Source organism: Lepisma saccharinum, chromosome 30, assembly GCF_977018435.1.
Source record: "Lepisma saccharinum chromosome 30, izLepSacc3.1, whole genome shotgun sequence".
In the NCBI taxonomy this organism is placed as follows: domain Eukaryota; kingdom Metazoa; phylum Arthropoda; class Insecta; order Zygentoma; family Lepismatidae; genus Lepisma; species Lepisma saccharinum.
This window is the reverse complement of record NC_139258.1, coordinates 9970283-9989138: the sequence shown is the minus strand read 5'-3', so window position 1 is coordinate 9989138 and position 18856 is coordinate 9970283. Positions and strand designations below refer to the sequence as shown.

At 39.3% G+C, this 18856-nt stretch overlaps 1 protein-coding gene across 1 annotated transcript in view; it reads left to right on the top strand.

Moving 5' to 3' along the window:
* Positions 1-18856, top strand: part of Nmd3 (60S ribosomal export protein NMD3) — a 53232-nt gene that overhangs the window by 1281 nt on the left and 33095 nt on the right. Inside the window, exons 2-3 of the mRNA XM_083115628.1 lie at positions 15063-15197; positions 18032-18182. Of these exons, the coding sequence (XP_082971754.1) occupies positions 15063-15197; positions 18032-18182 (286 nt within the window). The remainder of the gene's footprint in view (positions 1-15062; positions 15198-18031; positions 18183-18856) is intronic.

Sequence of the window (18856 nt, the reverse complement as noted above, 5' to 3'; positions counted from 1 at the left end):
TAACCCCCTGTCAGTGTTTCCAAACTCGCCATTGTTTTGCCAGAACAATTTTAACTACGTTTGCCTAACCTAACCTTGCATGAATGGTTTGTGGGGCTATGTATGAATGGTTTGTGGGGCTAGGCGTTCATGGTTCGTGGGGCTATTTATGAATGGTTTGTGTATTTATGATTGGTTTGTGGGGTTTTCGAACCCGGAAAAAAATACGGAGCGATTTTACAGTACCGGGAATTTCTCCATTTTGTTTGAAATTTGGCATACTCACTAAATTGGGGCTCCTAATCACGAATCTGAAGTTAAAATTTGGTGCTCACGTGTCAAACTTGCAAAATAAGAGGGTCATTCATCGCAACCGACAATGCACAACTGCTCATTATTTATCGCAAGATTTTCCGTTTCGAATACTTAAAGAACGAAATATATATATTCCTCATATTACTACGACCCTAAATTTTTTTAACTATGTTTCCTAACCTAACCTAACCTAACCACGTGCCAATGGTTCGTGGGGCTAGTGCCAATGGTCCATGGGGCTAGCCATAATTCAGGAATTTCTATACGTGAGCGCCAAATTTTAAGTGCAGATTCGTGATTAGGAGACCCAAATTAGTAAGTATCCGAAATTTCAAACAAATTGGAGAAATTCCCTGTATTGTTAAATTATACCAAAAATACAAAATGAGTAACACGAAAGTAGGCATTTTTCGGTGAAGAAGGTTGCAACACTGGAAACCCACTGATCATCGACAACGCTAGTAGATTTCTCCGCCATATTGTGTGTGAGAGAAACGAAAAATAATTACTCGATGTGTGGCAAATTGAAGATATTTTCGTGAAAGAAGCGAAATCCCACCTTAAACAATGTTTCACAATGCACAATAGGTAAGTACGAATGTAAAAAATGACGAAATGAACAAGTGAAATGTGTTTTCCCTATACCATCAGGGTTGTTACGCGACTGGAAAACAGGGAAAAGTCAGGGAATTTGGTTGGTCAGGGAATAGTCAGGGAATTTGGTTGGTCAGGGAATTTTGCATAATTTCTGGAATTTACTCGCATTTTGGAGTTGCAGGAGAACCAGTTACAAAATGAATGAACGGTTCATTTCCACTTCCGAATTTGGTTCTTGTGATTCCAGTCCTCCCAAAAGATTCAGTTCAGAAACTTGTCCCTCTCGTCATTATGACTTCTAGTCTGTTACGTACAAAATTATGGTTCCTTCGCATTTTGATTCTATATTTATTCACTCTCGGATCTAGGTTCTTGGGTCCGTTTTGCGACTCATTCTTGTGAACCTGTTCAACACCGGAATTTGGAGAGGTGTGAGATTTTTCCTTAGAGAACAAGCTACTCAAGACAAAACCTACGCGCCAGCCATCCTCAGAATTTCTTACGGAAAAAATGTTGCTTTAGCTTTTCTTTCTTCAAGAACACACCCGTTCGGAACCCGTTCTATTTCAATACGTGAAGCGGAGCAGGTTGGTGTTCAGACAGTTCATTGGTTTTGGGTCTGTAATAAAGCTTGAAGAGCAGAATTTCATGTAACTGGCTGTGGTTGATGTCACACTGGACGGGTGCGGACGCCGAGTAAAAACAAAGGGGCTCACTACTTCGTTCCCCCCGTGAACCCGTTCTGTGAATTTGAGTCCTTCTTTGCGACCCATTCAGAAGCAACCTGATCAACTAGTTCATTTGCTCATCATAGTTTTTACATTGCAGAGATGTGTTACACCCGAGAAATTAGTGATTTTATGCAGTATGAGTGATGTCATTGTTCGAATATGCACGTGTTTTGTGCATGTAGAACGAATTTATTTTTTAAAACTGGTGCGAAATAGAGGAATTAAACGTACGTTGGTCACACATCATTGTTAGGTTAGGAATGTTGGTTTCATGCCGATAGTAATTTTATGTATTGTTTGCGTGTAGAATAAAATTATGCTGAAAAGTGGTGAAAATGAGCCCAAGTTCCTTTTGTTTTATTATGATTTCATCATGCTACAAATGCAACTTTTACATGGTTCGATTTCGATTTATGTCTGTTAACACATACTGCAGAGTTTTAGCTATTACTTAAGATTTTGTGAATATATGCTTTTGTGGTTAGGTTAGGAATGTCAGGTTTTGGTTGTCTTAGAATTAAAATAAAGACCCTGAATGCACTCTACTAAGGTTCCGATTGGGAAGCATGTATGATTGAGTAAGGTCATTTTGAATTTTTTTTTCCAACATAAATAACTTTTTTCGAATCCAAATAGTGCTCATTATTTGAACGAAGGTTCAAATTTCGTGTCACAATTATTGACAAGATTCTATGATAATTAGTCTTCCAGCTAGAAAAATTTGAAAAAAAAAATCATAAAACATTCGGAACTGTTACCTTTTAAAAGACAGATTTCAATATTTTCCGTAATATAAAATTTGTTCCAGTATGTGGAAAACTCAAATAATGGAGATATTTCATTCCAAAGTATGGCCCGCGTATATATATTTTTTAGGTGTATGGTTGGTCACCGGCCCCATTCAAGTTCTGAATTTCCGTAATATGTACTATTTTCAATAAATTAAAAAATATAATCATTAAACTTATTGCATATTTTCTAAAGGTACATGACCTAATTTTCTGTTGTTTTTCATTTATTTTGATATAGGCTAATTGAGGTTGTATACAGGTGACATTCAAATAATAAATAATAATAATAAACTTTGATATATGCCACATTTTTTTATTGTTTTTTACACCACCTTAATTGTAATGACTTAGTGAAAATGGGGGAGTACAATAGTTATTTATTTTTTCATTGAATAGCATTATATTAATCACTTGGTAAATTTTCAGCTAATAACTGTGTATATTCATATTCATAATAATTAACGTGCCTGCATATTTAATTGAAAAACATGAGGTTCAAAAGCAAAAATCATGACGACAAACATGTCTGGAAAAATTTTATTTCTGGTCTGGAAAACCTGGAAAAGTCAGGGAATTTCATAATCAAAATATCGTAGCTACCATGGTACTGTTTCCATTGTTTGTCCAAATGGCATATCTATAAAATACCACACCTGTTAACACTAAAAGGTTTTTCATGCCACTTTTCTGTTCATTATTGCAATACTACCCAATGAGATTTTAAACATAACTGCCATGCCAGTCGTGGGAATGACAATACTTGCATAGACTACATACAACACCATGACAAGATTGATACTGACTTATTGTCCACCAAAATAAAGTGTGACAGACAAGACACTGAACACTTACTAAAATCCAACAGGATATTGGATTGGATTCTGAAGCTGGGGTATAGGGGGAAGGGGTACACACACCTAATGATTCTGGAGGGCGACAGCCCCACAAGGGCCCCTATTTAATTTTTTGAGGTTTTGATAATAATAATAATGAGCAAATAATGTCATTTTATGATGCACGACACCGCTGTAGTTATGTTATGGGCAAGCAGGGGACAGTGATATGAGAGCTGAATGATGAGGCAACGAAACATGGAACCCCTTCCCTCTGGTAGGGAATGACAAAAATAGGTGGAAAAGAAATGTGGAAGGGGCAAAAAATAAGAGGGAGCCAAAGGTGACTAAGGATACCAGGCAACAAAAGATGGTATGACTTAAGATGACCGTATCGATTTTCTTCATATTTGACATACTTACTAATTGAGGCCTGCTAATGACGAATCTTAAGTTAAAATTTGTCTGAAACGTCTAGAAATTGCAAAATAATTGCGAACCATTGACGTGTGGTTAGGTTAGGCAAACATAGTTAAAATTTGGTGTCGTCGTAGTATCAGGAATATATATATTTCTTTGTGAAACAAAAAATTTTGCGAAAATCGACTGTTTCCATTCCGAAAACTAACGCCTTATATTCGCTTATTTTGCAATTTCTAGACGTTTCCGACAACTTTTAACTTCAGATTCATGATTAGGAGGCCTCAATTAGTGAGTATGCCAAATATGAAGATATGAAGAAATCTGAGAGGGGTCCGGTCATCTTAAGTCGTTCCCAAAAGATAGATGAGGTGAAAGATAAAAGGTAAAATGTAGTTTAGGTGAAGGACTAATATAACATTACTAGGGTGGATTAAAACAGTCTGGAGGTGATTGCTCTTCTCAGAGGACCAGGGAGCGACAGGCAGAAGAGGCTTTGTTATTTTTCAAATGTTGGTATGAAATGAAACAAATATTGGGATATTTTTCAACACACAAGTGAGATATGTGGAGGGGCAAATGCCCATCCCAGTCTGCTCCCTCCCCCATCTTCTTGGATTTGTCTTTCATGCACATCACTGGAAAGGTCGTGGCCAACGGAGAGCAAGCAGATAGCATGTGCCCTGGATGCCAAAAGCATGAAAAAAGTAGGCGAACTATGTGTATGAATCAAACATTGTGGCACTTTGTGACGCACGTGGCAAGGCCTTGAAAGTGGTTGGAGAGATGGGGCAGTGACCTTTTGTATTTGTTAAGAGTAAATTTTTCAAATTTCACTCTCCTTCTTTGGCATATTTCCTGTGAGGTTGAATAGAGACGTTACTAGCTGCTGGGAAGGTGGGCTATGGTTGTGTGATGTAAAATAAAAACTTTGTGGTGGGAAATTTCAGTAATTTCATTTGAAGCATCAGAGTATACCATGTATAAAACATCCCTCCTGGGTGTCCAGAGAGGAGGTAAAGGGGCTGTTGTTTCCCTTGGAAAATGAATGTCAACCTGTTAATTTCATGCATTAATTATTATTAAAAATTCCAAGTAAGACTGACACAGATCATTTCAGGAACAAACTTCAAACTGAAACTGTGTTTTGGGGGGAAATGTTTTGCTCCCTTCTTCCCTGGAAAAAATCCTGACGGGTGTCCATGCCCCAAAGGTTAAAAATTTGCAACCAGGAGAGGTGACCCGGGGGCAATGGAGCAAATTTACAATATAGAGAATGTCTCCAATTTCGTTAATATTTGGTATAGTAACGAAATTTTGCCTTCTAATCACGAATCTGTTGTTAAAATGCAGGGGTCACGTGTGGAAATGGGGGAAAAAGCCAATATAAGTGGATTTTTTTTTTAGAGCTTGCCTAACCTAACTTAACTTAACCTAACTGCAAATTGTTTCGTGGGGCTATCCATGAATGGTTTGTTGGATATAAGTTTCATAGCACTAGCTTCCTCACTGCGCAAGACACTAGTTTTCTAGAAGAATGCTGGAACACCATTGCCAAACTTACCAGCCACGTCCATCATGTTGCACATTAACAATTTTATCACTCCTCTGTTCCGCCATGCTTCAACGATTAGTGATCTGCAAGTAACGAAGCAACAGTGTGGCAAAGCTGTAGACAATGCAATGAATGCGGAACGTCACTTGATCATATCATCAAACATGGTTCCTATGTTTCTGTATGGAGAATGATCGCGGTAATGAAGAACGTAATTTTGCAATATATTGTAGAGATATGGAGACCATTAAACCGAGAAAACCTCGTCATGTTAATATTCACACTTGTTTATTTCCTGAACTTGTCCGACCAGCGAGCGATCTCAAGAATGCGCTAACTTGTAACTTCCGTAAAACAAGGAACTGGAAAGGCAAACGCGTGGATCTAAACAGGATCTACCGCGTTTGAAAGGTTTAACAACCTTTCGACGCCTAGAATGATAAAAGCAAGCTCCTACCCGGAGCTCGCTCTCTTTTGATTCTGACACTCATCGACGCTACATGGATAACTAGTCCGATTACTCTACAACACGTTACACTGCTAACTACGACGATGGAAGACGGAGTTACCGCTGCCTAGCATGCTACAAGGCGCAAGGGATCGCTTGGCTTGGTGAACTGAGGGTCGCTGGATAGAACCTTGGAACTGTCACGATTCGGTCTGCGAGAAGCATCAGGACAAGACATCACACACATCTACCAGGTATGAACAAGCGTGAATAACCTTACACCAACTTTCCATATCTCTACCCTCCTAACGGAGCAGGTTCAGCCATCAAATATTATTAAGCTCTACCTAAATGTTTAAATGAAACTTCCCTGTGACCTCTCAGAGCCCAGGAAAACGGGCTTACAACATGGTGGAGGTGCTTCAGGCCCTTTTTGCAATTAAGTACCCTCCTGTACGAATTGCTTTACATTAAATTATTCTCTCCCCCCCTCCCTCCCACTTTGGGAGCATTTTTAAAGTAAATTTTTAGTAATTCCAACTCATACTCCCACAGTACGCTTAAGATGCGTCAGACCCAGTGACAATTATGTGTATTACCCTATGGACAACAACCCCTCTTTTTCTTTTATGCCGAGCCCCCCCTTTTTCAACGAAATCTAGTTCTTCTGCATAACATGTATTCAAGCATCATTCACACAGGAATGAGAACACTTGCTTATACTTATTTGACCAGCGATATATTCATGACGTAAATAACTGTATGCCCATACTTTCATTTGTTCTTTGGTCAGCACGACGAACCTTCGTTCATGAATACGTCACAGATAGCGTTGCACGAACACCTAGATTCCTCCCTCGACCAAATCATAGAGTTAGCAACTGCAATCACGGCAAATCCAATAAATTCACGACCTTTATCCCCAATTCCCTCCCCTCCACTAACACGGTTAAGGTCTGCTAATAGAAATTACCCTCAATTTGTCCTTGGACTAGCAACACCCGACAGAAACCGACCCCAACCCTTAGCAAGTACCCCAGCTCCCGTTTCAACTTCCTCTAACACTGTTAATAGTTCTGGTAACGTAGCTGTACAAATTTCCACCACTAACATGGCCACCCCAATCCCCACTGCATTATACCCGGCACCATTTAGCGGAAATGACCCTAAGCACATTGACTCATTTTTCCTTAAGTTCCAAAATGTAGCACACGCCGCAGGATGGTCGGAAGCTAAGCGTAAAGAGATGTTACCTTTATTTTTGACGGACACCGCTTTAACTTATTTTCATGACATACAGAAACGACCCAATTTTGTAGACTTGACATATACCCATATCAAAGACGAGCTAAGTACGCTATTTAAGGGATCATACTTGTCAGCGGATCCTGTACAGATAATTCTCCAGAGAAAACAAGTGGTAACCGAGCCCATTCACACCTACGTTATTGCTAAAAAGGCATTAGTCCAGCAATACTTCCCGAACGCCACTGAAGAACAAACTCTCTCTTACATCATCACGGGACTGCGAGCCAAATACATTGGCTGTTTAACCAACAAGCATTTTGCTAGAACAGAAGAATTAATTGCCCACCTACAGAATTTCGAACGCCAGCAGTCATTAATTAATTCCCGTATGTTGGAAGAGAAATTGGAAATAGATCAGGCCATCGCTCAGGCGAGCTTGCCCCAGACATTCATCCCGACACCACTTCACAGCTGTTCGCATGCACAGGTCTATTCCCCCCTCCCCAGTAATTCTCACAACCCGACTCAGCACTTTGTACCATACAACCAGTGTCCATCTCCTTCTCTCTCACCATTGACACATCAAGTCCAAAGTCTACAGTCCAATCCGGCTCTCGTAAATAGTTCCCACACAGTGTATCAAGGAATGTATCATATTATACCGAGTTCTGATAGTGCCCGCTCCGCGGCGCCACCATCCGTAGCCAGAGTAGAACACGCACCAAATGCCGCCTCTGGTGATGAAATAAACAAACTCTCGTCACAACTGTCGAGCATGTCTCTCTTTTCGAACGAACAGATGAACGCTAGTTCTCTTTTCAATCTTTGCTCAAATGTACTGGAATTTGCGAAAACGGCTAATCAAAACGCACAGAACAGAGATTTCAACAAGGGGAATAATAAGTCCTCTTCCTACAGAAATAATAATAATTCTAGAGCTAATCACAGAGGTAACTTTCGATCGAACTCAAGAGGCCAGTTCAGAAGTAATGGTAACAAGAGGTTTCAACGTCGAGATCAGGCTAATCGCGACGATGCAAATACCTCAGCCTGCAAGTTTTGTGGTCGTTATAATCATGAGAGCGACAATTGCTTTTACAAGCCACAACGAGAGAGTGGTTTAAACTAAAATCGTCTTCGACTTGCAGGGACGAAATCGAAGATAATACCAGATTAGATAAAGTTCCTATAATTGAGAGAAATGGCCTATACTTTATTAATAGTAGCATACAAGGAAAACAGGTAGATTTACTTATTGACGTGGGTTCCCAAATCTCAATTTATCCTTCCCACCTTCTCCCTACTGAAAGAAAAACATACAAGGTACAATCCACAATCCAAGGTGTGTCCGGATCGAAACTGAGTGTGTCTGAAATTGTAGTTCTTCCAATCATAATTGGAAAGCGTAAATATTCGCACCCATTTAGAATAGTAGATTCAACTAATGTCCCTCCCCTTTTAGGAAATGACTTTTTGAGAACGCAAAGGTGCGAAATGTCGCTAAAAGACAATACAATAACTATTTATCATTTAGGACGTACTCCTAATTATAGTATTTTAAGATCAAAGTACAAGACTCACCAACTGTCCCATGACATATTTACCCAAATTGAAAATGTAAATGTGTATGAGGGAAAAGCTACCCTTTCAAACACAGTTCAGTTAAGTCCACGATCCAAGACTTATATCAATTTGAACATTACCACTACGACACCTAACACCCCTAAGCCTGTACTTTTTACCCCATCTGCTTCCCTTATGAGCCAGCATCCAGTAGTCCTTCCCAATGCTGCAGTAAACCCGCAGTCACCTGTCATTCACATACACAACCCTACGGAAACCACAATCACTTTGGAAAGTGACACAATAGTAGGTGAAATATCGACATGTGAAATTTTAACTGACGTTACTTCCGTTTGGGGAAAAAGTGAAGATGTTGCATTTTCATACTCTTGTAATGAAAATACTACAGTAAAGCAACAACTTAGTGACAGTCAAAAGAAATTTGACCCCTCCCTCCTCACAGTTAACCCTGATATTCCCCGAGAAGAAAGAGAAAAAATCCTAAAGCTCGCATACACGTATGCAGATATTTTTCTCTGGCCAGGGGATAAATTGACTAAAACTAATGTTTTGGAGTATGATATCAAACTGACAGATGACACCCCAGTGTATGCCAAAACCTACCCTATTTCTTTTCATTACCGAGAACCCATGAAACAGGAAGTTCAGAAATTACTAGACCAAGGTGTTATAGAACGCTGTGAAGGGAGTCCCTATCGACACCCAGTCCTATTAGTTAAGAAACCCAATGGGACTTAACGTTTTATCTCTGACCTCCGCGACCTAAACAGGATAATAGCTCCGATTTCCTTACAATCCCCAGACATAAAAACCATCATGACAGAGATGGCTGGAAAGAAATATTACTCAATTCTAGATCTGTCCAGTGCATTCTTTCAGGTATCATTAACAGAGCGTTCTAGGGACATTACCGCCTTTTCTATTAACAATCTGGGTAGTTTTAGGTATGCTAGGTTATGCCAGGGATTGAAAACATCGCCCGGTGTAATGAATCGCGTAAGTGAACTTGCCCTTAGCGGAATAGACAGTTCAGAACTTTCTGTTTACACTGATGATATTATTATTTACAGTTCAAATCTCCCCCACATGCTTAACATATTGGACAGAGTGTTTCAAAAGTTACGAACAGCATCCCTTAAGTTATCACCCTCTAAGTGTAGGCTAGCTTTTACCGAAGTAAAAGTCCTTGGTAATTTGGTATCTCAAAAGGGAGTTAAGATTTCAGAACACATTCTTAAAGCTATTTTGGAATATCCCACCCCTACCACCAAACGCAAGCTTCGTAGTTTTCTAGGACTTGTCAATTTCATTCGACGATTTGTGCAAGGTTTTGCAGGACCAACAGAATGTTTATTCAAGCTTCTTAAAAAGAATGTTAAATTTCAATGGACTGATGAACACCAGAAGAGCTTCGAAACACTGAAAGAAATGATTACGTCCGCCCCTATCCTCCGCCCTTATGACCCTACACGCCCCTCATATGTATACATTGATGCGAGCGGAATTGGCATTGGAGGAGCCTTGTTACAGCCTGATGAAGAAGGAAATTTACATCCATGTGCCTATTGTTCACGAGCCTTAACAGACACAGAGAAAAGAGCTGACACATTTTCACTCGAAATTGCAGGTGCATATTATGTTTTGAAAACTTTCAAATTTTTTCTTATGAATCAACATTTTGTGGTTCTCACAGACAACAAAGCCTTATCCTATCTTCGTTCAACTAAACACCATAGTTCTATTCTAGGAAGAAGAGCCCTTTATTTTCAGAATTTTGATTTCGAAATAAAGCATGTCAGCGCTAGTAAAAATGAACTTGCGGATGCACTCTCCCGTGCAAGTTTACCGCTTGACAAGACTAATCATGACAAGAAAGATGATGATGATGATGATGACTTATTCTTTCATCAAGTATTTCATGCACAAGCAGCAGATTTTGATATTAGTTCAGAACAACGTAAAGACCCCTATTTCAGAGACATTATTGACGTATTAGAAAACAAAGATAAAGCTAGTGACCCTAAACTAGAAAAGCTTTCGTATTCTTATGTACTCAAAAATAGAGTCTTATACAGGACTAATAAAATCAAAACTGGTAATAGGGATAGACTTTGTATTCCTCATGCATTAAGAAATCAAGTTTTCGACCTTATTCATGCACACAAAATGAACGGAAGTCACCAAGGTGCACAAAAGACATATAATTTAATGCTTATGCGTTACTTTTTCCCTAATATGAAGAAATTTGTGTACGATAAGGTTAGACATTGCATCCCTTGTCAGATTTCAAAGAAACCACAAGGTTCTAAACCGCATACGCTGCAAACATTTCAACCAGCCCAAATTCCTTTCCAACGAATTCATATTGACGTATGTGGTCCTTTAGTCTCTTCAAAAACGCACAAATACAAATATTTCCTATCAGTAGTCGATAGTTGTACAAGGTACGTAATAACAGCCCCTTTGGCTAATCACGATGCACAAAACATAGCAACAGCTTTAGTTGAGAAAGTCTTTTTAGTTCATGGCATCCCGGAAACGATTTATTTAGATCGTTCAACACCCAATTCAAGTTTACTCTTACGAGAGTTAGCTAATATTACAGGCGTACAACTAAAATATGTAGATACTTGTGCCCATTTCACGAATGGATTAGTTGAAAGTTCATTTAGTTACTTGAAGAAAGCTATGAGAGTTTTTGTGTTAGAAAAGAAGGATTCATGGTGTGACTATTTAGCTAGCGCAGCGTTCAGCCACAACGTTACAATCCACTCTGGATCCCTCCAGAGCCCGTATTTTACTTTGTTTGGCTACAACCCAAGGATCTTAGCTGACGCAGTCCTTCCTTCGAACCCCGACAATGTTTCCCAGACGAACGCACAGAGACTTGAACTCCTGACCTCCATACGTAAGACCGCACATGACAACTTGAATAAGCGTTACGAACAGCAGAAAAAGTACGTAGACCGCACTTCTAGGAAAATGCAGTACTCACCAGGACAACATGTATGGATTCTAGATGCCACTCCAACTCCAGGCGTGTCAAAAGCTTTTGCGTCCTCTTATAAGTACAAAGGAACTATTCTTCGCAAAGTTAACGAGAATTCCTACGAAGTAACTTTCATCGACGGCAGAAGTAAACAAAAGACTGACACTATTACTATTTCTAGACTCAAAGCCCGCTACGACTAGTGCCATGATAACCCCACTAACATTCATTAACACGCCACTACGTTAACCTCCTCTTTAGCCTCCTAGATCCGTACATTGCACATGCTAGCATCCCATGATCCAGCATTTTCTCACGCTCATCGACTCCCCTCCTCCCTCTTTCCACTTCCAGTGCTCGCACTGCATTTCTGCGTTAGAACGAACTCATTTTTATTTTAATACAACATGGTCATTTTTATTTTTAACAAGATCAGGATTATAGAATGCTATCTCAATCGTCGGAACATTTATAATACATCTCTTGCCTAATAATTAATTATTTTTACTGATATTTTAATGTTATTTTATAATATGCGATTAAACGCATAGTAATAGTCAGAACATATCACTTAGTTGATTTGACTAATAAGTACTTAGTGTGTTTATGGTTCTCACTAGCAAATATTTTTTTTCCCCATTTGCTGGTACATATACGCTCAAATGAAGAAAAAAAAAGTACACAGAAATAAAGAACGAATGAACTAAGATAGAACAAGATCAATGATTTAAAGAACAAATGAACTGCGTAGAACTTGCTTGAACAATTGGCTTTTTGGCCATAGCAATTTTTTTTATTTACGCTCAGGTGTAACGCGAACTGCTTCTTTGAAAGCTGCAATGCACTAAATATGTTAACAAAGCATATAATAAATATAGGCAAATGTTCCCACTCTCTCCTTTAATATTATAGTTCCAATATTGATAGCACACAGCATGGTATAGCTCATATCCCATGAAATTACAATCTACTGTATTTTTCAACGAACTATTACACAAATCTATTACTTACTATTTTTCACTTCTTTTTCAATTTTTTTTTTTTAGCAGCGAATCGAAGGCGCTTAAACCTTTGTCCACAAGACACGTAAAATTCTTGCAATTGCTTTTATAAACGACATTTACACATATTACAGAAGGAAATGTCTCGTAATCACTTAGTTCGTTCTATTATCGCTGAATTCTCCTTTCTTTTCTCATTTCATTCCCGGCTAAGCCGACTATTCAAACTCCCCCCCCCCATTCCCTCCCGGCGAACTTTCCTTACAACATGGAATTATTCCACCTACTCCCCCCCGTTACCCCGGGGAACTTTTCTTCAGGTAAACCTGTTAATCATAAACAGGCCCCCTTAAAAACTCTACATCATATACGTAATAACGCCCCTTCGCCGTCATTCAAATTAGATATTACCTCCCCTCCCCCCCAAAATAATTCACCAGCTTTAACTGAAAGTCCCTTTTCAATTGATTTCATAACCCGTCATCATTTATTGTAACCCTGCTCCACTACCTTTTGCTTTTTCCTAATTTTTCCCTTTTTTGCGCTTGTTTCATTCTCATCGCCACGGATGCTGCCGGACTCATGACGACCACCGGCCTGTACCATCGACCGAGAGACCTAGGCTCATCGCAGAGACCGACGACGATTTTGTGGAATTCCAGCACCAACAAGGATCCGTTCCCGTCTGGACCCCATGGCTGCTTTTTCCATATCCCGCGCCGCGACCCAGATGTGGAGCGCTTTACCCAGGACGTTTGTTGACCCAAAGCGCCATCGCAAAGTTGACTTCCAGACTGCCTTCCCATGACGATCTACATCGACAAGGCCCCGCCCACTGAGTGCATTGTGCTCTTGTTTCCTGACGTCATATGATGCATATGTTATTTTTCATCGGCTACAAGTGTTCCGGTGCTCAGCTACTTCAACTACAGTAAGGCACATGCTATTAGTACACACGCATGTCCTTTACAGTGCCAAAAGTTTGTGCCCATGGGTACTGCCCATACTGGATTAGAGATACGTCTCTTTCTTTTGTGTTTTTTTTTTATCGTCAGCTGCACAGAACGACCAGCCTATGGCGGCATGCAGTTTACAGAGTTGCCATAGGTAACGTACCTCAAGGCTCCGCCCAGCATCGTGTATGTTCCGCCGAGTGTACTTTGAACTCAGCAAACAGTAAATACAACCGCTTGCGGTTCCCGGCGTTTCTTCACACTGAGCTGACATGTGTTTTTTTATTATTATTGTGCTGTCATCATTCAATCAAAACTAGTTCAGTATAACACTTATGTAATTATTTTTATCCATGCCTCAAGACTTAGTTAATTGTGCTCGTACTTTTTGAGTATATATGAGGCTATGACCTACAGTTTTCATTTTTTTTTTATTCTACGTGTTTTTATATTTTTTTTTCTCAACGGTGTTTAGTGCCACGTTATTTTCGATGATATGACTATTCTGGTGATTACAATTTTTTTTTATGGTGATGCGATTCTTCTAGTGATTTACTGTATTGGTTTTCTACGAGTTTGATTTGTTAATAAATCCTAATTTTTAAATATAATCTACTCCGGACGAGGTAGTCGACCATCACAGAGTGGTTCGATTATTTCAACAAGGGGAATGTAGAGATATGGAGACCATTAAACCGAGAAAACCTCGTCATGTTAATATTCACACTTGTTTATTTCCTGAACTTGTCCGACCAGCGAGCGATCTCAAGAATGCGCTAACTTGTAACTTCCGTAAAACAAGGAACTGGAAAGGCAAACGCGTGGATCTAAACAGGATCTACCGCGTTTGAAAGGTTTAACAACCTTTCGACGCCTAGAATGATAAAAGCAAGCTCCTACCCGGAGCTCGCTCTCTTTTGATTCTGACACTCATCGACGCTACATGGATAACTAGTCCGATTACTCTACAACACGTTACACTGCTAACTACGACGATGGAAGACGGAGTTACCGCTGCCTAGCATGCTACAAGGCGCAAGGGATCGCTTGGCTTGGTGAACTGAGGGTCGCTGGATAGAACCTTGGAACTGTCACGATTCGGTCTGCGAGAAGCATCAGGACAAGACATCACACACATCTACCAGGTATGAACAAGCGTGAATAACCTTACACCAACTTTCCATATCTCTACCCTCCTAACGGAGCAGGTTCAGCCATCAAATATTATTAAGCTCTACCTAAATGTTTAAATGAAACTTCCCTGTGACCTCTCAGAGCCCAGGAAAACGGGCTTACAACAATATATATAGTGTACAATTTCTACACTTCATCCCCAAATCTTAACTCCACATACATTACCAGGACTGCATATTTAGTGAGTATAAGAAGTAGGAAAGAAATTGGAGACATTCTCTCTATTGTACATTCTTACCGGGGCAATTTCCCCCATATCCCTACAAATATCACCCTGTTTTAACTTTAGTTCAATATAGTTTCCATTGAACTTATTTATATCCTTGAAGTTGAGGGGGATGCAGTAAAGGCATCCTCCACTGCCTTATGACAATATTATAGTGAGGCTTTATATTTGTTCATAAATCTTACTCCTTCATTACAGACTTTGTTGTCAATGCGGAGTGGCCATTGAGCCTAATCCAGCTAACATGTGCGTGCCATGTCTGAGGACTCATGTAGACATCACAGAAGGAATTCCGAAGCAGGGAACCTTGTACTTCTGCAAAGCATGCGAAAGGTAAGAACTCCAATGGAACCTCTAGTTCTGGTGGGGTAATTCAGGTATAACCCATATATATACATGAATAGAATTCTAAAACACATACTGATTAGGTTTTCAGTGTATATTTTGTGCAAACCTATTTCTTCCATGTAGCCTTATGTATAGAATGTGTTCAGGTAGCACCAACTTACGTGCATTGTCATTTGAGTAACCTATTTTGGAGCAAATTTACAATACCGGAAGTATCTCCAATTGCTTTCAAATTCGGCATACTCACTAATTTTGGCCTCATAATCACGAATCTGCAGTTAAAATTTGGCGGTCACATCTAGAAATTGCAAAATAAGTCGAAAAATGTGGGTCCATGAACTGAGTAAACACCCTTGATTTATAAAGAAAATAACTATGTTTTGCAATGATTAGCGTTTCAAAACTATGTTTACGATGACCCTTAATTTTAACTATGCTTGCCTAACCTAACCTAACCTTACCGTGAATGGTTCATGGGGCAAACGTTTTCCACCTTTACGCAAGATGCCATTTTCTCACAAATCAAATCAACGCGCCATGCAATGGGTCTCACTTATTGCACAACACTTGAGTAACGTTGTGTTATGACTACGTCAGAACACAAGTTAGCAAGACCGTCGTGCGGAAAGGAAGACGTCTTCATATCAGAAAACATGCTTTCCATGTTAGTGTATGGAGAATCATAGCAGTAATTGACAAGGTTTTTGCAATTTCTAGAAGTGACTGCCAAATTTTAACTGCAGATTCATGATTACGAGGCCAAAATTAGTGAGTATGCCGAATTTGAAAGCAATTGGAGATACTTCCGGTATTGTAAATTCGTGCCCCTATTTTCATACAATGTAATACTTTGTGCAATTTTAAAGCTCGCAAGTTAGTTGTTGCAAACTTCAAACTTATTTCCAGGTAATGGAGGAGAATGCACACTGATTCCATATCAAATCATCCAGTTTAAAAATAATTAGATGCATGACAATTTTAGAAAAAATAATTTTTAGTACATAAGTTTCCACATGTTTTAGGAACCAAGAACCCCTTGATTAATTGATTGATTTGCTTTATTTTACTTTGCTTTTTGTACCATTTTTGGCTAATTTGCGAAGATCGAGTTGAGTGATGATTTGATGAAATTGATGACTGGACACTCACAAAGATCCATCCCCAGGCTTGGATTCAAACCTGGGACCTCTGGCATCCTAGCCCCATGTGCTAACCACTCCACTATGGGATCCGGTGAGCCTCTTGATTAAAATTACATTAGCAACTACTACTAACTATGAATACTGAAACGATCTAGAAGTAGTTTAACTCTTTCGCTGCGGTCGATGCCAGGTGCCTTGCTCTGCGGAAGTCGCATTATTGCGAGTTCATACTTCCACTCGCTGCGGATGTCGCATTTTCGAAGTACGTCGCTTTTAGTAGCCTTCTGACATCTGTTGATAGTATTTTGAACTATTTGAACTTGTAGTTTTGTTTTTATCCGTATGATGTCGCTAATTTCGCCTCCATTTAGAATTCTTTGACATACGAGCGTTGAGTGCTCTGACATGTCAGTTTCAAATGCATGTTCGAATGTAAACAACATGGCTTCGTCAAGTCATCAACACTTGTCTGATAATGATGTTACTCAACTGTTATTTGCCGACTCAGAAGGTGAATTAAGTTGTGATGATAATAGCGACAGTTTTTATGAGACTTCAAGTGGTGACAGTGATTGTGTAGTGTCTGATGAAGAATTTGTACTGCCGTCCGTAACATCATGGAGCAGAGTGCAAAACAGCATTGATCTAGGTGCGGGAATTTCAAAATTTTTCAAAATATCATACCACCAGGGGCTACAGAATGGTTTGTCAGTGCAAGGAATGACTTTTGTAAGTTCTCTATAACATATTTTGCAATGTAATTTTGTAAAATTATTCTTTCTAAAAAAATGTTTTTTCTTCAAAATTTCAAAATTTTTCAAAATATCATACCACCAGGGGCTACAGAATGGTTTTCCAGTGCGAGGAATGACTTTTGTAAGTTCTCTATAACATATTTTGCAATGTAATTGTGTAAAATTATTGTTTCTAAAAAAATGTTTGTAGAATTATTGTTTATAAAAAAAGGTTTTTTATTTCAAAATTTCAAAATTTTTCCAAATATCATACCACCAGGGACTACAGAATGGTTTTCCAGTGCAAGGAATGACTTTTGTAAGTTCTCTCTCATATATAATGCAATGTAATTGTGAAAACTATTTTTTTATAAAAAAAAATATATTTTCAAATTTAATTACGCAGCCAAGGGATACTGTGTGCCAGAGAATTCCGCAGCGAAAAGTTAAGAATGTAGATTCGACCAGGACTCAAAAACCAGGGTCTTTGGTGACGTAACATGCTATTGCTGTACCAGCTGGGTGGAAATTATGTGTTAGGGAGCTTTCAGACCAAACTGAGTTGTGTGGTCATAAATGTTACCTTCAAACCAAAGCAACACATGTGTTGTTTGTCACTTGCATGTCACTTGGACTGGGCACTTTTCTTAATATTGTGTTACCTCTGTCCGTTGGTGGTGAATGCTTGCTTGTAGACTGAAGGGGGCTCGTGTTGCTTGTTTGGTCTGAAAGCTAGTCATGCTGGAATGGGATGTGGTGGATTTGAAACACTGATGCTATCCGCAAGGTTGAGTCATGTGTTTTTTACCTGAAATTCTACATAGTACAGCATATGTGTGTACCAAAATGTAAGCATGTAAATTTCTAATCATCTTTGCAATCATACTATTCGCAGACCGTCGTCTACTCATTGTTACTTTTGAAACCCGCTCTTTTCTCGTAGATACTTGAAGCCCCCAGCCGAGTGGGTGTCGTGTTGCCTGGAGTCCCGAGAGCTGCTCGCCCTCTGCTTGCAGAAGTTGAAGGGCCTCAATAGGGTCAAGCTGGTGGATGCAGGCTTTGTGTGGACGGAACCACACTCCAAGAGAATCAAGGTACCTTCTCAATATTCCGGGAGATAAAATACTTTGACCTGCTTTATTAGTTAATTTCTAGAATTTGCAGTTTAGAATGAGCTATCACTCAAATGTATTAAAAAATATATATTAGTGGACGAGGCTTTATAATGCAAATAATGCTATCTAAATATTTCACGGTTTTCATATAGGACCACTGATAGGAAACTTAAGGGCCTATGAAAACTATATCTGTGAGATCTTTATAAAGGGTGCGGCAGAAATAGTTAGACAATGTTTTTTTGCAAAATTATTACTTTAATGAACTTTTATTAAAAAAACATTTATATGCCAAGAATTTACATACAAAAGCATTACATATGGTAATTACTTCTTGAAAATTATTTCACTGAGGTGTGCACCATGGGTAGTCAAACAGATCTCTGCACGTCGCCTCAGCACACTCACAGCTCGTTGCACCATGTTGAGGGGGGTTTGTTGCATTGCAAGTTGAATTGAGTCACGCAAATCCTGTAATGTTGCAGGTTTATTTGTATACACTACTTGCTTCAAGTAACCCCATAGGAAGAAGTCACATGTCGATAGATCCGGCGAGCGTGCAGGCCAAGGAACATTGCCGCGACGAGAGATAACTCTTCCAGGAAACATCCTCCCAAGAATGTTGATTGAAGCATTTGCTGTGTGTGACGTGG